The sequence below is a fragment of the Pyxicephalus adspersus genome, chromosome 2 (genome assembly GCF_032062135.1).
Source record: "Pyxicephalus adspersus chromosome 2, UCB_Pads_2.0, whole genome shotgun sequence".
NCBI classification, from domain to species: Eukaryota; Metazoa; Chordata; class Amphibia; order Anura; family Pyxicephalidae; genus Pyxicephalus; species Pyxicephalus adspersus.
In genome coordinates, this window is record NC_092859.1 from 48,664,754 (window position 1) to 48,691,484 (window position 26,731).

At 35.7% G+C, this 26,731-nt stretch overlaps 1 protein-coding gene across 3 annotated transcripts in view; it reads left to right on the forward strand.

Annotated features, from left to right (window-relative positions):
- Window positions 1-26,731, forward strand: part of GABRA1 (gamma-aminobutyric acid type A receptor subunit alpha1) — an 87,751-nt gene that overhangs the window by 12,094 nt on the left and 48,926 nt on the right. For all 3 annotated transcript variants that reach the window (XM_072400717.1, XM_072400716.1, XM_072400718.1), the window contains exons 3-4: window positions 15,906-16,015; window positions 26,389-26,456. In XM_072400717.1, coding sequence (XP_072256818.1) covers window positions 15,906-16,015; window positions 26,389-26,456 — 178 coding nt within the window. The remainder of the gene's footprint in view (window positions 1-15,905; window positions 16,016-26,388; window positions 26,457-26,731) is intronic.

Genomic DNA, 26,731 nt, shown 5'->3' on the forward strand with positions numbered 1-26,731 from the left:
TTAAAGATTTCAATGAATGATTATTGATAATGTAATAATGATGTAATTTTGTAATCTAAGTGATGTGTGAACAGTAATGGGAAAAGGGAATTCTGGGCCTGATGAGAGGATATATAATTCTGATTTGTCATATTCCCTATGTGATGAAGTTTGTTTTGCTCTTACTTGGTCACTATTTTCTGGTGAATTGTGACTACTGTAATCCTGTGTAAATAAATTTCCCAAGTGTAAGTCTTGATGTTTTGGTGATTTTGTGGAAATTGTATATCAAAGGGTCAAATTTTGATCAGGTCACCACAGCACACAGGAGAGCCTTTACCCCATAAAGTCATAAGGTGAACCAGAAATATACTGTATTTTTTGCAGATATAGATATTGCAGATATTTTTTGCATAGAGAACAAGATGAATGGGTCAGTTACAGTTATAAATACCCAAGGAAGGTTAATTGAACAAATATAACTCCCAATGACATGGGTGTTAGAACCCTTGACACATTTCACTACGAACCACTTAATCATGGCCCTTGTCAAGCAAGTCGTTTGCTGTTTCAGTATTTTTTGTCATGTGCTGTGCAAAATAATAGTGTCATTTCGTTCCTTTTACTCTCTCACCAACTCACTACTGTATTTAACTGGCAGTAGCAAACTGACATGCCTGGCACTTCTGAGTATGGGTGAAAAGTATGTCAATAACTCACTCACATAACCCAATCCGTTTTATATTTTTTGCCCAGGGACTGGCATAGATCCCAATGCCACATCCAAATATCAATAAATTTTAATTATACCACAGCTCCAACAGATTTTTAAGGCACCTCCGAATCAACTGCTTCTCATATTTTCTTTAAAAGAGTACAAAACCATAATTTATTGAATCTTGATTTTATTAAAAACAAAGAAGAGTACATTTTTCAAAATACAGATGTTACACAAGTTCAATCTTGATTGATAATCAACGCGTTTCACAGAATCTGGTTCTTCAGGAAAAACAAGACTGACATTCACTACAATAACAGTTTAAATTATATTTTAATGTCTAATTATACCCATGAATATATTAAAACTTTGATAGAGGATATACACACTCACCATATATATTTCCCTTAGTCAAACAATGGAATCATCCACTACTGTGTACTTCTGTGGTTGTATATCATTAGATGGGGCTCAGCTGGTATGGAAGGGTAAGGCTAATAAACTAATGAATCATGTCAATGGAAACCATTTTTTTAGGCATTTTCACAATCATATGAGAGTAAAGGGGAGTATTTTGACTTGGGGTATTGTGACCAGACTGATTTTAAGAATAAATAGAGTTTTTGTTTTAGTTTGCTTCAGTTGGTGAACTTGGCAAGAGATGTGGGAAAAACACAGATTCATTTTAAATGTTCACTGTTAGCTGTTCCAAATTTTTACTGAAATAATGACAAAGTTATCCATAAACAAAGTCAGACCCAGAAAAAAAATAGGCCAAATACAAAGCATAACCATCATTGTTAATTCTTGACATAACACTAGCTCTGTTGCTGTAACAATACATTTGTATTGTCACTTAATTATTTTAGTTTTACTTGGATAGGAAAAAAAATAAAACTAGGATAATAACTTAAATTGGCTAGGCACCTAAAATAAGGATGATATGTAAGGAAATTATTGAACCAAGGCAAGACCCACCAGGCATCTTCAGAGTAACATGGATTATTCATTGTTTACAATGACCCTGTTAAGGCCCAACTAAACCCAAAACTGAACAAATCACACTCTACTAGCAACCAGCTCGATAATTGAATACAAACAGTGTACAGATAAATATAGTATGGGGGATGAGTGTGCTTTAATACTTTATTACAGCTATTTCCTCTGATCTCTGAATTCTTTCTAATATTACTTTATGTCAGACTTCCCTGTATATATAGTTTTTCCCTGTAGGCTGTGGGAAAAACTGGTATCGATGTAGACCAACCGGGTTTGCAATATTTTCAATACAACACAGATTGAGTTTGGAGTTCAGAGAAGAGATGACACTGATAACCTCATCAGCAAACCATTCCTTCACTATCCAGTCACAGCTTGGAAAGATGTATTGCCATGCTATATTGTTTTAGGAAAAAACACTGAAGTCAGGTTCCTAGATTAGCTGTCTGGAAATTTAGACACATATTTAAATTGTGCATCTTGTTTTTGGGCTGTAGTCTTCTTGAAATGATGCATACATTGAATTACATAGGCAATCAACAATTAGAGTCAAGTTATATTTACAATAAGAGCTTATACACATGTAGGCATTCCGTGCAGTGTATGAATAAACATGCTTTAATGCATGTCGGTTAGGCACTCTATTCATTATAAACAGGCTGACAACGTATCTCAAGAAATAATAAAATGTGCATGACAATTTTACCAATGCAATGCACTGCAATGCATAAATGTTTCATGGTGGGCTGCAGTGCATTGTGTGTTGGGCTCTACTATACAATGCATCAATGTACCACATCTAGTGCATTGCTATTCATTGTAGAAGTATGTATGCAAATGAAAATGGGTCCTAATTAAAAAAAAACACATTGGTTTACCTTCCATGTACATGCATATTAATACATTTTTAGTAATATGAAAGGGTTACATTTCTGAGAGTGTTTCCATTTGCTATTTATGTCTTCCTATCCTGGTGAAAACCCCAAAAGAATAGTTATCTTTATCCCCCCAAGAATATTTATCTTGCTTCTGTTCATGTATTATAGAGATGTATTGTATATTTTTTGAGTATGTATGTATTTTAGGACCCATTTGTTTTCCAACCCTTGGAAAAAAAGGTTTATTATTTACAATGCAATGAACTTTATTCCTGTTGGGACCCAAAATAATCTATGTGGTCAAAATCCAACCACAAATCATTGTTTATTTTTGGTTACATTTGAACCACATATCTAGTTTTCATATCTCTTTGATACCCTAAGTAAAAAATGTATCTTCTACTTACCAAACTGGAAGAGATTAAATTTAAAGAAGTAAACTGAAAAATCCCCAAAATGAAAAAAAAAATATACTTACCTTCAATGCCGCAGCGCAGTAGATCGGTCCGGAGGTGTCTTCATCTCGGCCTCTTCTTCCGGGTTCTTCTTCCTACCTCACCCGACCCAGGCACAAGATCGGGTGACATAGGTTGAAAAAAAACTCGCCGATCTCACTTTGCATGCGTGAGATCGGCAATTTTTTTCCCTTTTCAAGAAAAGGCTTCTGAAGGAGCACCCAAGGGCCCCCTGGGATGTTTGATGTAGCTATCCCGGGAGGTATGTGCTCCTATTAGGCGATTGAGAATTAGGGGGCTGTCCTGCACCTTTTTTTTTTTTTTTTTTTTTAAAAAAAAAAAAAATTTTTACCTTACATAAAAGGGTTGTCTAACCTTTTAAGTAAAGTGAAATTTCTAAATTTTAGGTACGCTTTAATGTCTATCCACCAATATCTCTGTACAGGGTTTTGAGTCAGTGTTAATATCTGTAGTTTTTCCACCTTGTACAGAATTTTGAAATGCGTGTAGAATAATGTAAATGAATAACAATAAATAATAGAGCTATTTTCCTACAAAAAAAGCCAGCTATTTTCAACCATCACTACATAATGTAAGTGATACCACTATTCAATTTGCAACATTAGGGCAATAAGACATCAAAGAAATGTATTTTCAAGAAAAAAAAGCAAACACATAATTAAGTTCCTCACCACAGCAATACGCTTAAAGCTCTGATGAAAGGTAAACAGGCCTAAAATATTTTTTATGATCATTTCTGTTTAAAGCATTGTCATTTCATTTTCTAGGCTATTTTTAGGAAAAGTATTTTCTCAAACAAAGAGATATTTATCAAGAGTAAAGTTTCATATTATTTGAAACATAAGAGGAAAGGTTTATATATTTCCATTAAATAGAGATAAGAACCTTGAATGGGCTGCTTCACAGTACTACCGATCTGCAAACTTGGCTAGAATGGGTTTGCTATTCATTCAGTGAATCTTCCACACAAAACTGTACCAGTGAATGCGGCCTGCTGTTTAGGTATCAACTATCAGTCTGAGTGGTAAATGTAAATACCAACTAGTCAATGGGATCTCTGCAATTTACATCACTAATCGGCTCTGGCTGGGTACGAATATATATGGCAGCATTTCCATTTGAGACAGGCCATTTGTTATTTCACAATGAAGGGAAAAATGTGCATTACATTTGTGCATGGCAACAAAGGACACCACGGTGTGCCACAGTGTGTTGGGCTGCACTGTACATTTCTTTGAGGTTCCATGACTAGCACTGCACATAGAGCAGATGTGTTGCTATCCATCGTGTCACCATGTAGTGTTGGTTGAATATGCCCGTTTGGACGAATTGACCATAATGGTCAGGAGGTTGATTCGGTTCCTGAATTTGAATACCCTTAAAGTCATGGCAATAATTATTTTTTTTTATTTTATGGTCTGTGGATTACTTGTTAAGCAGCCACAGGCAAAAAATACACGAGAAACCTCCATTTATGTGCAGAAAACTATATCAAAAAGTGGGGATCTTTATGGTAATGGGTTTGGGGTATATTTTAGGTGACTTTGAGGGCAACAAAAGGAAGATGCCAATGCTCCAACTTACAGCCTAGTGGGAACTTTTCAAATTGGGATTATGGTATAATCATAACTGCAGGGACAAAAAATACAGTAATTTATGCCTACGAATTTATTCTTTAGAGTTTGTTTGCTATTTAATAAAAATTTTAAAGGATCAAATAGTAGAAGTTTTTTTCTAGGCAAAAATTCTACTTGATTGTACTTGAATGTTCTTAGCATCAGATGGTAAATCTCTGTAGATCAAGTATCAACTTTTTTTTTTATTTAGGAGAGCCTCAAATGGGTCTTTACAGTAGGTGACTACAAGACTAAAGATATAAACTAGTAAACATAGGTCCAAAATTTCCTAACCTTAGGCCAGTCCCAACAGATGTAAAAATAACAAGAGAGTATCCATTTTTTTGGTAGTTTCCTGTTACCCCAATAATTGTAATGTGGAAATGAAGGCGGATGGCCAGAGCCAATGGCTTACCTGTTGCTTTTTGACATTTTTTTCACTGTTGAAACATTTTTCACTCCAAAAAGACACAAGCTCAGCAAGCCAGACCGTCACGCACAGAGAGACAGGACCACTAGGGGGTGCTATGACTTGCACGGAGGTGGTGTAAGCCCTGAGAAGGGCCAAGGCACAGAGTCTAAGCAGTAATCAGGTTTTCCCTAGAGCCTTTGATGGTGAGGATGTTGCGCTGCGGATTACTGCCAGGTTGCGGTCCTTGGGCACACCAAGGTGGGCATAACATGGTACCAAATCACAAAGCAGAAGGATACTCGAGCAAAACCGGGGTCGAGGCAGGCAGCAAGCAAGAGAGGTAAGGATCACACACCAGGGGTCGATTGCCAGGTACCCAGGAGACAGACACCAGAGATGGGCCACTGTGGGCACAGGGAACACAGGAGACAATGGAAGCAACAGGTGGCACAGGAGACTCAGGGATATCCACAGACAGACAGGAACACTGGAACAGCACAGAGAAGTTGGTTGGGAACCAATAGAAGGGACAATGGGGGAATAAAACAGGAGCAGGACAGAGGAAACACTGAATTAAGCACCAGGTGAACAGGAACTAGCTCGGTTTTATAAAATTCATGTTGTGCACTCCAACAAAAGGGTTAGCTTATTGTTCAAAATAAAATACTTAGTTACTCTTAGTTACTGAGTCCACCGATCTAGGTACTCCCTTTCACCTCCCTTACTCCTGGAATGTTCTGTAATTTTATTCAGATGAATAATGTATTGTCAATGTTAATCATCATTGCTGAACTCCTTCTAAAAATTAGTTAAAATATTAGTTAAAATAATATGAACCACTAGCCTTTGTATTCTATAGTTGCCTGCAATACCTTGACTTTATAGTGAATTGGACTGAAGTCTAAGGATTTGTAAGCTGTTGTTCTAGGATACAGAAACACAGCTTCCTAATATTCAGCTATATGAAAGTTTTACTGGCCAATAGTCAAACTGGCCAGTACTTCTCGACCCAGGGTACCTATACTTATTCTGGATTATTTATGCAGGCATCTGGAATTGCTTGCTATGTACTTAGAATGCTGGTATTAGAGAGAAAATGAGAGTACGGACACCCTCATTTTTAGCAACACTCCCCAGAGACTATACTTTCTGAATCCAAAAACGTACAATGCTGAATAAGGAAAAAATGTAATCCTATAGATTAGTTTAATGCTAGGTCCGGCAAAGCATTTGTTTAATTTATTTCTCATATTATATCCTAGTCCACCCAATAAGTGCTTGCACTGCACTGTGCTATATGAAGCATTCCTGGGATATTGTGCATAAGACAGCAGAACATTTTACAGAAGAAACCTCTCCTGGAAATAATGGTGTATAGCACACTCCACTGGGTCTGAAATTTGTCTCGAGATCAGAATGAAGAGAAGGAGGTCACCAAATCCATGTGGAGTTTTGACAACTAATTACTAACTAAAAGAAGATAGGCATTTTCATAATCAGCACACCATGCATGAAGGAACAAGGGCACGATATGATTACTGTATTTGTAGTTATTTGGAATCTGCACCAAGTTGTAGTGTTATAGATTGCCATGCCAACTTTAATATATAAACACAGAAATCCGGGATGGAAAACAGTGTGTGGAAAGTACATTACTTTTTTAAGTGTAGTTGTATACCTGTTTTAAAACCATTGTTGTTACATCATAGTAACTATGCTGCATGCAGAGTCTATGCTCCCTGTATTTAGTTAGGAAATAAATTGGATATGTAACATACAGTATAAATCTAAATTTATATAACATGCATAAACTACGTATCTCCTTTGTTTGAATATTTAAATGAGTATCATAAACTTTTAGTTTTAACCGACCAGTCTATTCAAATTGATATTTCATGTTTCAGTAGATACTGGATAGCTAAACATTACCCTATGTCTCTTGAGAATTCAACAGGTAGGATTTCTGTTCCAGAGTTTCTGGATCTTTACAACTGCTGTGGCCACTATGATGTGGTGTTACAGTAACAGTACAGCGAACTGCTATATCTACTGGATAAAAGTTCAGTCTTACGATAATATCACTCCAAAAAAGTTATCCTTTAAAGATTCCATGCAATAAATAAAAGTTTTTTTTTTTTTGCTTCGTTATTTTTGTATTTGGAGATTTAACTGCAAAATAAAGTGGGTAAATCTGAGCTGGTATTTTAACTATTTGCACAAGAAGGATGGAGGTGGGGCAGTGAGATAGTCTACCAAGTTTAAAACTTAAAAAAAGTGACGTATCCCTTCTTTTGTCATGCAGCTATGTAACAGATCAGAAGCAAAAGTTTTATCTAAGGAGTGAAAATAAAGGTGATCCTAGCTTTTTTGTCATTGAAAAATGCCATTGATTCTCTCATGCAAAATGTAGCAGGATTATTTTTTGTTGACTAGCTAGTATTGCAAGTTTTGTGCTACAATCAAAATTTTGATTAGATATAAGGGTAAAATTAATAGTAATTTAGATCAGTAAATGAACAAGCAGATGGTGCATCAAATACTGGTAGGCGATTGCAGGGATTGACCTAAATTAATCATATTGATATTGAAAATAACAAAAAAATAATGAACATTATTTTGGATTACACAGTTACTTTGACATAAATTGACAAATTGTCAAAATATTGACAAATTGTCAAAATATTGTTTTACACTAATACTAAAGAAACAAAATATTTATACAAAAAAACTAAGAAAAAATTTGGAATTAAAGTGATATCAGAGACAGTAAAAACTTTGAAGCGTTGCAAAGGTTTTAAAAATACTAGGCCTTTAAATCAAACATTATGATTTTGCCTAAAAATTAACATTTCTGGATATACTGAAGCATTTTCCCATGTCTTTGTACTTGAATTATACGTTATTAGGGCTCATAGCATACTATTGTTCAGGAATGTCTAACTCCAGTTTCAGAGGACAAGAATCAGCACATATTTTAGTATTTCTCAAACAAACAGCAATACATGTAGTAAGATGTGATTTACAAAGAATTTAGTCTGTCCTGTATGTAGTCTTTGAGGACTGGAGCTAGACAGTCCTGCTATAGTTTGTTGAACAGTGCTAGATAATTTTATCTACTACGGTATAGTTTTGCCTGTCACCCTTTATTCTTTGAATCAATGTTTATGTATACTTTTACTGTATACTGTTAAAAAGTATTGACAAGGGGAGTGTACTTTTTCTACTTTTAAACCTTTGATTAACAGCATTGGAGCTGTAGAGCAGTGTTAAAGCTTATGCAAAAGAATATAGAATGATATTATACTGCTGTGATCAAAATAGTGCAATCATTATGTTTTTATTTTCTTAATAATAACATTTGGATTGGTCTGATCTACAGAGAACCATGCAATTTAGAAAGTCAAGAATTTATATCACAAAAATTCTATGATCCTTGCAGGAAATCTGCAGGACAATCAAAACATTTTTGGTACAATAGTGAAGAGCACCAAAGAAATAACACAACTAATAAAACACCTGAGTATTAAATCTGTAAACTGTTCCTTTTGGGCATTTTTGAAAGCATAGTGGCTAAAAAAGATGGGAAAAGGGGTGCTAAAAAGAAAAGTAGTTACTTCCATGCAGTAAAGATAACTAATAAAGCACTACCAATGTTTCTTAACTGAACCCCAGAATTGTATTTGTATTGACATTTTTCCAGCTCTGCCACACAACCCTTTCCTGCAGGGGAGGAACTCTCAGATGAAGAGAAGAACATTTAAAGCCTAACTACAGGGATAACAAAAATAAAATCCCCATCACCATCAGATTTAGAATATAATGCTCATTTTTCTAGAGTATATGAAAACACAAAGTAATGCTTACCTAACTGAATTAGTTCTAGAATAAAGCCAGACATCCCATATTGTTAAATACAATGCAGGACCCACATACACATTATCAGTTTCTGGTTCTGCTTTGTATGTGATAACATTGGCGGGAATATTGTTAACAGTAACAATTGTAGACCATTATTAATATTAATATTAAACAGGGTTTATATAGCGCCAACATACTACGCATCGCTGTACATTAAATAGGGATTGCAAATGTCCGACAGATACAGACAGTGACACAGGAGGAGTAGAGGACCCTGCCTTGAAGAGCTTCCAATCTAGGAGGTGGGGGAGGTATCACACAATAGGAGGAGAGACCGTCAAAAAGAATAGCTTTTGGGACCCACCACCACTAACAGAACCTGCGGGAAGTAAGACTAGGTATTAGTGTAAGTATTACTCTGTAACATTATCCCCTAGAACAGTGTTTTTCAACCTTTTTTGAGCCACGGCACATTTTTTACTTTGAAAAAATCCTGCGGCACACTACAAATGAAAAATGTTACAAAATGACACTCTGTAGCTATTTCTCTTGTCTCCAAGAATAAACAAGACAATTAAGCTACCTACTGCCACCCACTGACATGGAAGAGTATTACAATACTCTGCCAGTTACTACAGCACAGACACTCGACAATGGTAATTGGATAATTTCCCACAATACACCTGAAGATCTCTCACGGCACACTAGTGTGCCGAGGCACAGTGGTTGAAAATCATTGCCCTTGAAACATTACTGCCTGGAGGTTTTAAAAAATACAGACCTGCTTTTTGTGATATGTATTATTCCTAGGGATTCCAGGGATGAGCGAGCGAGTTTTTAAAACTCGATCTTGGGGTGAATTCGGCCATACTCACCGAAATTTTAAACGAGAATGGCCAGTGTAAATTCGCCAACCATAAGAATACAATTTTGTGAATACTCCACTGTAGAGTGCCAGTAAGAAGTAGCCTAAAAATTGAAAACTCTTTGAGTAGAATGGTAAATGTTCTAGTAGACTCAGACAATGTTATTCAGATTACCTAAAGGACACTCTCTGCAAATAAATCATTCATCAAGAGATACATATTCTCATGTCTCTGTTAATGAGTAAGGAGAGCTAATAACCAAAACAATTTGAACTCTATGTACTGCAATTTGTAAGATATAGCTACTAGACATGGTAAGAATAATATCATAGGGTGAATAATAAGTCTTTGCTATCAGGTTCTTTGGCAGTGGTCAAAAAGAAAATATTTTGGAGGACTAGGCTGGGGTAGTTAAGCTATATCAGTTATGAGACAGGAAATTTCAGAATACCCATGGATTAGATAAAATTAAATGAATAAATATAGGTTATGTTTTTTTATTTAGTATTTAATTTTGTTGTTTTTTTAGGCTCAGTGGTTACTATCCTGTTCATAGAAAATGTTTTTTTTACATGTCATTCCTTTCAAATTTAAGGATAACCCCATGACATTTTTTTAACCAAATCTATATGCAGACTTACATCCTGGGTAGCAAGGAAAGAAACCACTGTGATTGTACCCCTCTTCTTGTTCCACACCAGACCACATTCATTCAACATGATGGGTTACCAGTTAGGGAGGAGAGGGTAACCTAACCCCCTCAGAAGTACCCTTAAATCTCTCTAAATACTCTTTGCAGTGCACAATGCTTTGCTAAGTATGCATAAGAAAAGCAGAGCTCTGTAGATCAATGTCTTTTCTCATGTTAGATAATGTTGGATACATTTTTTTTGTGTGTTGGGGGGAGTCTGTTGGTGGATTCTGTAGACATGTGTGTGCGTGTATAGTATGATTATCTTTTACAGAAGCTCTAGTTTGGATAAAAGTTCTAACAGAAGGGACTAATAAAGTAATAAAGACATAGGGCCTGATTTAATAAAGCTCTTCAAGGCTGGAGAGAATACACTTTCATCAGTGAAGCCAGGTGATTAGGCAAACATGAAATTGATTGCCTAAAAGTCATAAGCTATTTGTTAGCAAATGTGGACCAGATCTATACCAGGTTTGCTGGATCACCCAGCTTCACTGATCAAAGTGTATCCTCTCCAGCCTTGGAGAGCTTTATTAAATCAGGTCCTTATAGTTTATATATCAGTGCAGTGTAAAATTTTTAAATACTGATAGTATCATTTTCTTTGGTTACTGTAAAGTTGATTTGATTTGAGCAACTTCTACAGAAGGAATAAAAGTTAAATGTGTGGTGCTCCACAGGATACTAATTTGGCTTGTAATTCAACCCATAGGCCGATTCTACTTTTTTAAAGCTAGGATTATTAAAAGGAAAACTTTTTACTTATTTATTTGCTTTGCTCATAAATTTGTTTTAGTAAAATAATATTAGGTAATATTGAAACAAAGATTGAGAAATACTTTTGAAGTAGCTATACATTTCAATATAGAAAACTGTTGTATGTGTATCTGTAATAAAGGTTAGTGTTGACCTTTTAAAAGTATTGAAAGTGTTTTTGCCCATCTTTGGGCAAAAAATCATCTCCTATCTCCCTCTTCCTTTTAACCTCTAATTTATGTAACATAAGTCACTTTATAATGCCACTGCCACAAATGTCATTGTGACAGTCATTTGGAAGCATCCACGTCATTCAGATGGTGGCACTCAAGAAGGGGCACCCAAGGGATCAGCTTTATTGTGTATGAAAATCAGATAGCCAGTAGAAATCCTTCTAGAAGGGACACAACAAAGAAACCTGACAAACCCTTACTAATCCAACCCTTACTTTATTTATACGTAGGAAAAAAGTTTTGCCTAGATTCCCTTTGACTTTCCAAATGTTGGGTACAATAAAACTGACTAGTATCTTCTATACTTAAAAAAAGATTTTATCAGTGTGTCCCATTTGTAAGTATTTTGCATTGTCATTAACCTGAAGTGTAGTTTAATTCATATATAAAATAATTTTTTTCAGTACTATTGTAGTTAAGAACAATACAGCAAAAAAAAACAAACACATTATCCTTATTTTGAAGGTAAATAAGAAAAATAGTATTAGGAGGACAGTAAAGTACATCAATGGAAAGTCAAACGGCAGAATAGCTTTGAATTAATAATATTTAAACATTGAAAAGTCTGTAACACTTTTCCCTTTATTTTTAGTTTTACATTTTCATTACATAAATCAGGGTTATTTTTAACTTGTAATCTAGATTGCTATTTTAGGATTAAAGTATTTTAAAATATAAACAAACTGACCCCTGGAAAGGATACTTAAAAGGCCATGGTGATATTGCTGGGAGAAGCTCTCTTCTAATTAGGCTTAGCAAGCTGCATCTAGAAATGAACTCTCTTAAAGGTTCCTGCCAGAAGTCTTTCGCTTTGTTCTTCGATTTCTTGGTGACTTTAGCAGACCTCACTGTAACATTTTCAGCCCTGTCCCTTTCTTTTATGAAGTCTCACTCTACCCGAGTAAAAATTCAGTCAGGATAGCTTTAGTAAGCCATTTATAGTTGGGCAAAAATTAAATTCCCTCTTATTTATACTGCATGTTTAAATTGTTTTTAGCTTGTGAAGGAATATATTAACCTAAATCTGATATCCAGGTCCCTTGGCATTGATGCTTTTGGGTATGCAATTAAATGTTGCCAATGTGCCACCTGTCCATTATCACTGATGTTAATTCTGCTGTCTCCTCTTCTGGATCCTTAGAGGACTCCACCATTGGACATGCAGGCAGTGATGTAAACATTCAAATGAGGTCCCTGCATTTTGCAAAGGAAAAAAGTGTGAAAAAGGACAATAAGATTTCTTTTTTTTTTTTAATTCTAGCAATTAGTTTGAAGGAGGGGGAGGTTGGTACCAAAGATGGACTCCAGGAATCAAGTTCTAACATTTAAATTTTAACCAGATTGTTTTTACCTAACCACCACGACAATCAAGGTAAAGTCTTTTTGACCATCTGACAACATACAGTAGTAAGAATAGTGAGGTCAGTGCATAGTGGGCAGATGTGCTGAACATATTTATTAGGAGTTTTTTGCTAATACATGTTTGGATGGTTTTCCATGAACACTGCTTAACTTTATTGAATTTGTAAACACTTCCTACTTCTTAAATAACTCAATCCAATTGGATGGGTTGAGGTTCTCCCAGGCTGGATGTCTTGATAATTTCAGATAATAAACTGTATAATACTCAAAGTTCTAAGAAACTTTTAAAGGAAAAAACTAATATAGATACTTTTTTTGTATCTAATATATGTTTATTGGTAATTGAATGTCCAGTGTTCATTGATACTTATTTTGGTAACAAATGCAGTGATCACAAATCACTGGTTGGGACCAAAAAAATTGGGCTTTTCATCCCAAACTAGTCAAAAATACCTTCATCTGGCATGGTTTTAGTACATTTTTTTAGGCTCTAAATTAATCTGTGCAAAGATTTTCAGCTTTCCATTTAAATCTAGCACCACAGAGTGCCTTTGGGGAGGTTTGTATGTTTTGTTCTTTGACTTTTCTACTGAAACATGTTGTACAGAGTAGTAGATGCAGTAGTGCACTGCTGCCCATCCAGTCATGGCTCAGGCTATTTATAAAGAGCAAAGCTGTCCCAAACCATAGTCTGCATCAATCATTTACCAGCAGGACAACATCCTTTGCTTTAGGGCCAAATGGCAGTCAAATGATCTAGTATTCTTTCCTTAAAGTTGTCCATAGATATTAGAGAACTGTTTCGTGGAGAGAGGGGAAAGCCTTATATAGACAGTCCAAGTTTTAAAGGGTTTAGAAACAATCAGTAAAGGTTATTAAACATGCCTGATCATTATGTTCCTTGATACTAGATTGTCACCCAATTTACCTAAAAAAAAATTGGATTGGAAGACTGACATCCAATGTCTATAGGCACGCTTTATCCATTTTAAAAGACCTGTTTTAAATAGAACGGTAAGTAAATAGGTTGGATGGCATTGGTCAATAGTTTGTAGTGAAGTCTGCTGACATGTAATTTGCTTCAGTATGCACCCTGTACTCGGTAGTTCATCAACACAATTAAATGCATTCATGCAGGTCGCAGCAGGTGCAGCATTGCAGGTGAACATTATTTAACTCCTTTGCTCAACTGAATTTCCTATTTGGTGAATGGATAACTTTTTATTGTGTTGCTATCATCTATGTACCATTGACTACAGAATAATTTACTTTTCTTATTATTGATGTCCTTCGTCCTTTATATTGGTCTATGCACTATGGGATAAACTATAAATCAAAAAAAGACAGAGCATCCATATATTTACAAAACTGCAAAGGTTGCCATTAAGTGTTCTAATTTATAGTAATGTCATTCTATTGCCCTCATGTATTTATACTAAAAGCGTGGCAGCACTAGTTTGCATGCCCTTCTAAAATTGGTGACGTTTCAACATAAATGACCACACCAGGCTTTTGCTGCTCCCTCTCTGTACAAAAATAGATGAGATGTGACCAAGTTTTGCTACATATTTACAGAAGAGAAAAGTCAGGTCATTTAGATGGCTGTGCTAGAATAGGCTGTGTAGATCTCAGAGTTAAATGGGCAGAAGTACAAATGTTTTAGGTAAGCCTCATGTATGCATTGCAACTGTGTATGTAGCTGTTTGCTTGGAGTGCACTTTGAACTGCTGATGTAGCAGTTTCCAAAGCACCGTCAGTCTACAACTAGCAAGTACTTTGATAAATAACTCCAGTCCCATATCTGCTGGCCAATATTCCTGTGAAATCCTACAGGAATCCTTGAAATACTGAATTTGTTTATAAATAAACAATACTGCAAATCTTGTTTGTTTGTAGCTTAGTCCAGTCCAGTCAACTACACAAAGACCATGCACCACAACACATGGTGGTACATTAATGTGTGTTGAACTAGAACTTTCACTCAATGGCTTTAATTGTCCAAGGCCTGAAAAAACACGTTACAAGTAAAGTCAAAATAAATCTAGAGATCCCTACCTCTATTTTTTTGTGTGTTACATGACTCAAATAGTTAGGTGGAAGGGTAAGTAAGACAACCAGAAATGTTTCATTGGAGCTTTACTTATCCATTAGCTTATCCATTGTTGCTCATCTTTGGGCAAAAACTACCTCTTGTCCTGTGTCTGCTGGCTGGTATTCATGGTAGGACCTTCATCTGTCCTGCAGAATAGAGTAAGTTTCAGTCATAAAGGATGACATTTACTATACTTAAGTACAATCATGGATTGGAGAATGAAATGTCAGGGTTATTCTCTAGCTCAGACCCTTTGCCAGAAGTCACTGTCACCCACAGGCAATTGAGTCTAGTTTTCTTGCTGCTATCACTACAAAGATTTTCAAACATTTTAATTAACTGCATGCAGTTCTCTTAAATGTGCCTAAAGGACCTATAACTTTTTTTATGAAGAGATTGGTGTACTTTATGAAGATGTTTTACATTATACATGTGTTGGTATGGCATTAGAAGTAAAAAAAATAATTCAAGTTTAAGGTTTCCTGGTCCTGAGCCAAAAGGTAAATTAAATGCTACAACAAAGTTAACTTTGTTATGTGTAATTATTATAATTACCCCAACTCTATAATTTATTTGGTATATTGGTTTTATTTAATATTCAGTCTATTTGTATCAGAAATTGCACAGAAAAAGGAAACAGAAGTAATGTCTGCATCTCTTACCAGATCCCCATCTGCACTGCTAAGCAAAAATATGCCTCATTTGTGACGTCAGTCACTTCCGTTCAATGTGATCCTCAGTATTAAGGATTGAGTGATATGTTGATTAAAAATGGAAAAAGCTGAGTGAGTTAAGGAGACATCTTTAGTAGTAATTACTTTGGAATGACAATCTGGCTGAATAGAAGAGATTTTGTGTCTCTGAATCAGCATAAGCGAGCATAAGTAGATTTGAGAATTACTGATGGTGGGATTGTATTCAGCTCAATGCTTAATAATATATATTTTTTTCAATGTCCTGTAATTTCAGTTGTGGACAAAGCACGCAGGATGAGATTAGAGACAATACCACAGTGTTCACAAGGATTCTGGATCGTCTCCTAGATGGCTATGATAACCGCTTAAGACCGGGATTGGGAGGTTAGTAATTGTTTTTAATTCTGCAATTGTGCCTAATCACATAATATCTAGAAAAAGCCAAAGCACACGTGACTGTACATGTGTTAAAATGAGTCACATAAGCTTACGAATGTACTAGAATTTACACTTACTAAGCAGGGAAGTGAAATGCAGTAGACCATAGAACCCCATCAAAACTAATTTTTATTGATCATATTTAAAAAATACTTGTAAAGAAAGAAATATTGGGGGTAGTCTTCTAAAAGAAAAATTGTCTGGTTCTAATTGCCTGCAGAACAAGCATGCGGCAAATAAAAGTCACAAATGTGTTTTACTATGGGGCCTATTTAAATAGATGGTATTCAGATAAAATATTTTTTTCTTGATTTTTTTATTTAAAAACAATCTACATGCTTCTGCTAATATTGATTCGGGGGTATGCAGATGTAGCACCAGTGTCCATTTTTTACACATTAATCATCAATGTAATAAAGTCAAGGCAGTAGTATTATTGCACACTTAATTCATTTCAATACCTGCATTGTTATTTTAAATGTTTACACTGTAGACCATATTCATCTGTCACAGACTTCAAAAGCCTACTCACCTGCTTAGGGATGCATCAATGTCTAGGAGGTTTGACTATTTTTAATTTACTGATATGACTGATGTCTAGATGTTTTAACATGCTTTATGGTTAAATCCAATGTAGACTGTATTTGCAGCATAGGTCATTTGTTAGCTTGGCCTGTAAGGGCATGTATGGAAAACCTATGGGCTTTATTATATCCTAGCAAAGTTTTGTATAGAGCAATAGTAAGGAATTTAATAGGTGGCATGGCACAGACCTATTTCTACAGTTTTTAAAACAGATGCCAAGCACAAAATAAAAAAAAATGTAAGTGCCAGTAACAGCTTCTGTATATTGTAACAAATCCATTATTCTAGGAACCTGACACATGGATGCACCCACTGCTCATTAGGAAAAGTGAGCAAAAAAAAAAAAAATCATATTTTTCTGCTTCTGCTGTGCACCATAGTCATTTTTAGTCATTTATACCTCCTAATTTATTTTATTCATTGCAGTTAAGTTTCTGATTTTAAAGGGAAAAAATACATTCTCCGTTTTTAACGTACTGTAGTAGTACAATTAAGTGCAGCTGTCAACAGATGACATATAGTCACAAAGCTACAGAAAGTGATCATTACATTCCTTCATAGATGTAGAACATGGCAGCTGTCTTGCTGTAATGCAGTCTTCTTTTTTATCTAAAATGTGCTTACAATTCAGAAAATACTTAGTTTGTTTATCCTAACACTAGTATAAGAAATGTTTCAATAACAAATGTCTAAAGAGAAAGATGGGGCTAGTGTTGATGATCTCTTTCTAAAAATGCTACCTGCTTGGGTTTTTATTATTTAGTATTTTATTAGATTTTATTATTTTTTATTACTGTTCCATTCTGTAAATAGTTTCTAGGGTTATACCATCATTTGGGGAGGTTTTTATGGAATCATTGATCAAACAAAATCCACCTATCTGAATTAGCCTTATCCAACCACGTTGGTCTAAAATGCCAGTGGCTTATTGACGTTTTCTGTAGACATGAAACACCTTATAAAAAGTCTCCTCCCATACATATTAATTATGAGTGCAACGAAGAATAGTAAATATAAAAATTTACATCTTTACTTGTTTCTGCTACTTTTTTAAACAGACAACAACATATGTATTCAAACATTTACTTTAGAATGCGAAGGTGCAATACATATAAAGTATTGCAAAAAACACCATTCACCTTTTTAAACAATTGGCAACAAAATTAGTAGTAATAGTAAATACTTCTTATAGAGATTTTGTATAACTGCCCAGCAGTCTGTGACTACATGACGCTTTCAACCTCTCATCTATGCAAAATGTATTCAGTTGCAAGATGTTTGTGGGTTTCTTTGCATTAAATTCCCATTTAAATATTAGTTCCCAAAGTTCTCCAACTGCAAACCCTATATTTTGTCATTGACTTCAAGTTTTGAGGAACTCAAACGTAATATATTTTGTCTGAAACACAATGTACATCCATGCGGGTTTGCCTAAATGCTCATTGTGGATGAGTATTAAGCTTTTTGGACAAAGGCCTTTTCTAGCATACCTGACCATATTTATTGAAATTAAAACATTTTAAAACCTTTGCCAGGCTTAGAGGCAACCACAAGCTGCATTCTGAGAGCCCTTTGATCTTGGCATGATGGGATGTCATTATCACCAGATTTTAGAAATGTGAGGGTAAAATTAGAAAGATTCTACTTACTTACTGCAATTGTCAGGTTGTAAAGAAGGTTCTAATCTTTGACACAAAATGTGACACCAAGTCTATTGTAAATCCATGGGTTGAAAGTGGGGGTAAATGTTTGGGTGTATTATGGTAAATATGACAAATCTGCATTTTCATTCATTTAAACTGTAGGATTGAATACACTAAGACAGATTTATGTGCTTTTTGTTCAATTATATCACTTTTACTTAGAGGGTTTTAAGATATATAGAAAAAAAAAAGATTTTCATGGGTTGTACTTTTTCATTATTTCAAGACATTTCCTCTAGTTGTACAGGTTCCTCTCCTGTATTAAAATTGCTTCTCACATTGTACATTATAAGTCAGATAGGCCCACATCATTATCTGGTTGGAAGACATCCAGTATCATCTAGCCCTTTCCTCCTCAGCCTGGTTGTCCATGGTCCAAGATCTGATCCTTTAATTCACTGCATTTCACCCATTACAATCATAGAGGGGTAATATTACATGTGGGCATTACCTAGAGTACTCCGCATGCAATTGAAAATGAAGATTAAATATCAACTGCATGTAAAGACAATATTTTTCTTGTTTTTGATCAAATTAGAAAAGTGTGAGTTCTTTTGATAAGTTTGACCATGCTGACTATCCTTACTAAAAAAGAAAGTTTGGGGTAATCCAAAATTTTTAGGCCGTTATCAGAAGTGAACAAATGTCTATGTGACAACCCCTTTGAGAGGGGAATATTACTTACAGTAATTTTAAAACAAAGGGAACTTTCTCTAGCGAACAACAGACCACAAAAAAAAAAACGTGATAGGGGTTTTGACCCTTCTAAGAAAAAAAAAAAGTTTTCAGCTTTAAAACTGACTTGGAGTAGATTAGAAGAATGGAGTAGATAGAAACTTTGTGGTGGTGCATTTTATAATATACCAATTATTTTTATACAGTATGAAGTACTACAAATTCAATGAATAGTTCTGCTTTTTCTAAAAAAAAATGGTATGTGTCCAGTAAAAACCATATCAAAACCCTTACCTTTACGTGCATCTTAGTAGAGAAGTTTATATGTGCCCTAGTTGTGAATTACACATACAAACTAAAAGCAACATTGAAGGATCACCAGTAGTCAATAATATATTTGCAATTTTCTTCACTGGCATTGTTTGTCTGTGTTTGATGTGCATTTGAAACACACATAAAACATAGGTCAGCAGATTCCCATTTTCCTGGTGCAGCATAGAAGATAATTTTGGGGCTGTATTTGACCTACTTTGCATTTCTTTAAATGTAGCATGTACCACTAAAGATGCAATTGCATTGAAGGCAAATCATGTCAAACCTAGTCCCAAATATTGAATGCATGTGTTTGAGCTGTGTTGTGTTCACGTGCAAAAAACATAAAACAAAAACAATAAACACTGTGCTTATAAGCATTTCCCTTGTACACAGGCCAATATATTGTCATGTACATTAGAGAAAATATTTAGTTGCCTTGAACAATGCTCTATTTTCCTAGCCAAGAAATGTCCATTTAATTTTATAGCTTTATTTTCTACAGTGACAATTTCCTCATTAGCTAATCAAATGTGAGGGTATAATAGATGCTTTTCAATGGTCCTGAAAAAATGTTTCAAAAGCTTGACTTCATGTAAAACTGACCATATACAGTAGGATATTTATCATATTTCTTATAATATATAAGAATACGCATATTACTTGCTCATGATAATCATCAGCAGGCATCAGCATTTTTAACCAATTTTTGGTCAAGGGTTGTTTTTTACTAATTTAATTAATTAAGTTCTGGCTTACAAGAGCTATTGATATTTGGGCTTCTGAATTTAAGCAAGTCCGGTGCATGATTTGAGAGATATATCTTGCACATGGTTTTCTTTTAAATTGCTTTTAAACTGCTAGGGTTGGAAATAGTTTCAAATGTTTTTGTTTGCATTTAACTTTTTGGCATATGTTTGAAAATGAAATAGGCAGCCATTTCAACAGATCTTAATAAAGAAAAACATTATTCTTATATACAACTTGACCTGAGACACTCATTGGAATCTCATTGGCATCACAGCTTACAGATGTTTGACTGCTGCACAGGAGTTACCATGTACATAATTTGGATGGTGGAGGGAAGGAGGTAATATTTCTGGCATCATAGCTAGGTACACACTTCCAATAATTATCGTTAGAAAATGAACTATTACGACCAATCAACGATTAAGCATGAATATATTTGAACGATCATATTGTGCACAATTCTGTACATGCTGTAACGATACGATTGTTCAGAAATAAGATACAATCGTTGCAGGGATTGTAAAGGAGAAAGTGTATTGCAGAAACATGCACGATCACTGAAAAACTGTACACACGATAGATAGCGAATGTCTGCCAATCAGATCTGCCGTGACAGTCGGTCATTTCTAAAGACAATCCTCGTTTGCCTCGTTGGTCACATTTTTTGTGAATGATTTTTGGCCGGTCATTCCTCGTTTCCACTCCCCAAAAGCTAAGCAACACATAAAACCAAATAAAATACAAAAACAAACGTTTTCCATTTTCTCCAAAAATGTTTGCATTATTTTTATACTATGGTGGCCTTAGATGAACTCTTCCAAACTAAAGTAACAATCAGCCAATCGCTGAACATTTTTTTACAGACCAGGGTAGGTTTGTTAGCCTAACCTCATTCTAACCTCATTTACGTTTGTGTAGAATGCTTAGACTTGCTGTGTCACCTTTTCCATCTTCTGCGCAGTATTCACAGTGGCATAAAATAATCCGTCAGCTTTTAAAACAAGGCTTCATTTATCTTTGTATCTGTAAGCATTGTGGTGGAATTTATTTTTGAAACTGCATACACATGTGCAATTATAGTAGTTGGAAAGGATCTTTCAGAATCCTTTCCAACGACTAAGGACTGCACGATGCATGAATGAGCGCTGTACATACAGCACCGTTCTGCTCTATGCAGAGGGAAGAGGAAGAACGACAGAGCGGCACCCTGCTGTGCGCTCTCCCCCTTTGCTCCCATTAGGATAATTCGTCGTCCATCGTCCGTGGATCCACCAGGACGGTCGTTCGGTCAATAGATGATGGGTGCTGTACACACGCCAGATTCTCGTACGATATCCGCCCTGAGTATCAGGCGAGAATCATTGGACGTGTATACGTAGAGATCACAAGACAGGCATTGAAAGCTCTGTCCATTATAGGTCTGGGGTAAAATGTCTCTGGAGAGAAAAAGAAAATAGAAAAAAAGCCTCAGGTAAAAATCTTAATAAGAGTAGTAATTTATATTTGTTGTGATTGCAAATATTTTGGGTGATGTTATTTACATTGTGGAAGCTGCTAGAGTCCCTTTTGGGAATCAAGCAACCAAAGTGATTGTTTAGGGGGAAAATTAATGTCTGCTTGCAAATCCAACAGATGCTTTACTGCTACATCCTGGTTGTGATGATCTTAGTCTCAGTAGCTGTAATTTATCTTGGTCGTGTATAAAACTAAGTAACTTTCCTAAAAAAGGCAACAATCCAAACAAAAGAGGCACCCTAGGTGAAAAGAAAGGTTTTTGTAAAACAAAGATTATTGGTCAAGGTACATTAATCATCATAAACTTGTCTTTAAATTCAAATTTGGTAATTCAAAATAAAAGTATTTATCAAAATGTTTCATTTCAAAGCTTTTCAGATTTTGTTACCCATTTTAGTGAGTGGTCACTAAAATGTATGTGGTAAAAACGTGGGGCTTGATTTCTTCTTAGAGGTTATTAAGGGATTCTTTTCAATATAGTTAAACATGATAAGAAACAGTTGTGTTCCATGCCTCCTCACCCCAACTCCCCCACAGCCAATCAGTAGATGTTATGCCATCAGACACAATTCCCATTTTAAAAATTTGCGGAAGCACATAATTTGCGTTTTCTGTTTTTACTTAGAACACAAGTCACTGTGCATATAACAGCTACCATCTAGGTATAGTGATTTTGGTTCTCATTCATCATCACACTCATTATAATGCAGAGTTCACCAGCAGTGGATGTCATTAATTCTTATCACCGTACACTATTCTTATCACAACACCATACAAGTGGGTAGCAGTTATAAATAGGGCTGTAATGCGCCTGGGCACACAAACCACAACCAACTCCAGATATCCTTGAATCAGGTTTATTCAAAGCGGCACAGCACAGCAAGGGTTAATTTCAATCAAGCAAGGTACAGAAGGATAAGGCAAATGCAGGTCAGTAACAATCCGAGGTCAGGGCTGGCAGCAGGCAGAATGGTCAATAACAATCCGAGGTCAGGGCTGGCAGAGTTCAATCAGAGTTAGTTTCAGACCAGGTCACTGAGGAGATGACAAGCAGATAAAGTTTAACATACACAAAGACACACCCAAGCACACTGTGTTAACAGAGGCTATATCGGGCAATGGTGTAATGGACAGGCTCTCCTTAAATGGCCAGGATGACCAATCACCTTGCGCCACCTGGCACTGTCTGATAGGAGACTGAGTAAATCCCCTGCAGCTGATTGGCCGCAGGGAATTCAAACTAACTCTGTCCCGCCCTAGGGCGAGGCAGCCGAGTGCCACGCCCTCGGGGGGTACAAGAGGGACGCATGGTGACACGCGCACCTCTTCCCACAGTACCCCTAGGACCTGCACTACTTTGCACTTGCAAAGGAGTGCTGGGAGCAGGAACCACATCCAAAGGGATGCAAGGGCTGCTGCCTGGCTGAACAGTACTTTGGCCAGGGCGGATCCCTCCGCCTGTAGAGACAGACAAGCTGCGAGCAGGACAGCAGCCTCGGCCATGCTGCCTGCTACTGTGGCTGGGAACCCCAGGGACACTGCGGGCTCGCAGGGCGGGTAAGTTCCTTACAAGGGCTAGTTTATTTGGCTGACAGAAATGATTGAAAACAAAAGAGATGCTAGTTTGTCTGCATGTGTGTATGTTTTTTGTTTTTTTACTTTTTAATTAATTAATAATTAATTTTATACATATCTTGTTTGAGAAAAAAATATTGTCTTCAATGTACATTACATTTTGTCATGGAATGTGTCTACTTTTGGCAGACAAATATCAACTTTTGCTGTATCTTTGCTGTCATCTAATGCCACATGTTTTAGGCAGAAGTGAAAAAAATGTATTTGTATTGCTCCTTAGTAAATAATAATAATATTAATATAAACATTATTCAAATTTACATGTAAGTGACCAATTCATTTCTTTTTTGCAGCTCTTAGCTTAGTTTAATTTAAATACTTCGGAAAATAAAAATTTTGCTGGTTATGATTGTGTTAATAAGTTTCATAATGTTTTATCTGGCCCCCAGTAGATTTAACCAAGTCACTACTGGATCAGTTCAGGCTTTTGTTTCATTTCACTTTGAATTCTGGCTTTATAGAAACAAAACATAAACTCAGGCAGACACAGAACTGGTAAAGTTTACATTTATTTGAAAAAAATAAAAACTTTCCACTATTCCAAAGCTGTCTAAATCAAAGGCAGCGATCTACGCACTTGTAGTTTTTCTTTAGACAGCAAAACATTTAGTAAGGTGTGGTTTACAATTGAGAAAATGACCCTTTTTATGCAAATCCTAGCCTGTATGTGACCCTCAAGAACTGGACATTCTGAGAAGAATTTGGACAGCCCTGAATTGTGCTGTTCCTAACCACATTTAGTATCTTGGACCCTGTATCTGGCATACTTTTATTTTCTGTTGCTCAAGTTCCAGTGCTGGGAGTTTTCAGCTTTCTAGTATGTGAATTCTGTACGTCATTACAGTAACTTACTGAGGCCCTTCAAAGAAAATGCACTGTACCATAAATAATTAGGACTACATGTTGATGTCAGAAGGACATTTGGAGAGAATCTGTTTTTAAATAAAGTGGAGGAAGATAGGAAAGATCAAAATAGTGGACCTTGAGTAGGAGTCACAGGTACCGAAGACATGAGATGAGGCAGTAACATGCCAGTGTAGGCAACAGACCAACAATAAATGATTCCAGTTGATGTGGCTAATACCATACCAGCCATGCTCTATTTTTGCAAGGGCTGACAACCTGTAATAGTAGATAGTAGAGAGACTACTATGTAGCCCTAATTGTTGGATCATTACTACTAATGTAAGTTTGGAGATTTTTTCTACAGATTCTGGAATAAAATTAGGGTACCATTAAGCTACACTTTGCACTCATTTTGTAGAAGTTTATGTTAATCAGAAAACTACAAGTCCCCCTTCCGAAGATTAAGCCTTTTTCTTCACCCCCTCCTCTTTTAAGAACATGCAAAATAAAAAATGTCTATGGACTTTAACAATTCAAAACAAATTATTTTTCAGCTTTTCCACTATTCTAATGTATTCAACTACATCCCATACGGGTGTCTTAAAATAAAGAAAATTTGCGCTGATTCCATATCTGAGGCTACAGCCAAATAAACTGCAAGTTGTGCAGATTATACTCATAGGCTAAGCTGATCTTGCACAACCTAAATTTTAATATTTAGTGGGACACCTAGACACCAAAAACAGAAAATAAATGTATATAAAGTGCATTTAAAGGCAAAAAATGTACTTTAGGTCTGGATGGTGGGGGGAAGGGTTAGTACCTTTGCTGTCTATGTTCCCACCAGGAATTTTCACCTTCTTTATTTATTGTTGTGACCATTGTCACCTAGACAAATAGTTAGAGGAAGTTTGAGAATTTGGTGCAAGAGGTAAGAACAAAATCATCCATTGGGGACATCTTTTCTGGTGACACTCTTAAAGATAGAAATTTTTTTCACTATGGAGAGATTTCATCCTTTTTAAAAACCCTTTTTAAAAAGGAAATAGGGAGCAAGACACAAATGACATGAATATGCATTTGTCTGTAGTCTGTCTTTAACAATAAGAAACATAAACTTTACCTTTTTCAAAATCAGTAAGTCACAGTGACACTTATGTTACCTAGCAAAATCAATTTTCAGCCACTACATGTTCCAGTGAATATTGCTGCCACAACTGTTACATATATATAAATCAAGAATACCACATGGAAAAATACTTTTACATTGTATTAAATAGATGAGAATTACAAATACAGAAAACCCCCCGGTTATTCGGAACTCAGATAAATGCAAAATTCAGATATCTGGCACCGGACAGTTCCGCTTCCTTGATTCTGCTCCACTAGGGAACAATCAAGGAAGCGGAGCTGTCAGCAGCTCCGCTGATTGCTCCGCTCTGTGATTGGCTGAGAAAAGGGACACCCTGATGATGGCTCAAACCTCATCAGGATTTCCCTTTCCTCAGCCATTTAGCACTAGAGATGAATGGGGACAAGTCTCCCCCTTCAAGGCCAATGCTGAATGGCTGAGAAACTTCAGTTTCAGTGTAACCTCAGTTAACCGGAAACTACACTTATCTGGAATCAGCCATTCCCCGTGGGTGCCCGATAACCAAGGTTCTACTGTATAACTAAACAGAGTCATGATAAGTTGATAACGTGAAAGCAGCACGTATTATATTTTATATTTTAAATTGTGTCTGTGTTCACATACGCCTTCAGTAACTAAGATGAAGTAACAAAGATGAAAACATTTTTCTTCATCGTTGATTTCCCCTTTTATTTTCTTAGCACTGGCTGATGGGGGCGCTAGTATAAGGGTCTATATTCCCTAAAACGACAAAAGGCATTTAACCCTTGGAGTGTAGGTGTAGTATTGCCATATCCCAGTTCAACTTTGTTTATTTATGATGGGGATTTCCTATTAACATATTTTTTTTTTTCTAGCAAGGCTTTCCCTGATTTTGGATTTCAATCGAATACAAATTTAATTCAGGCTTTAACTTTTTGGTATCTACCATTAACATAAAAATAGAGATCTTTAAATATAGTTTTAAAGATGTCCACATTTTTTATGAAATGGTAAATGTAAAGCATGGTTTATAATAATCTATAAAACAGACAAGGATAATGATTTATTACAAAAAGGCATTTATATGAACAATACGTATTATTCTTAGAAGTGTGGAAAAATGGCTATTTTAGATCTAATGATTGTTAGTAGATATTGAACTTCCTCATTTCCTGCTTCAACAGAGCGTGTAACTGAAGTGAACACAGACATCTTTGTCACCAGTTTTGGACCGGTTTCTGATCATGATATGGTGAGATCCACATTTTTTCTTATGTTAGATTTAGTGCTCATGGAATATCACTTCAAGGTCTCTGCACAAAGGGAATAAAAAGATGAATCATATTTGCATATGGTAATGAACCTGTAAAAGACTAATTTTACCTGTCAAGCATCTGTGCATTATATTCCTCATATTCCCCTTTTATATGTCATGGCTGACCTACAAATATATAAATGTGCTAAAAATTGCTCATTAAGTTGAATATATAGAGCTACAAGATAGTCTTTAATGTTCCTAAAAATATT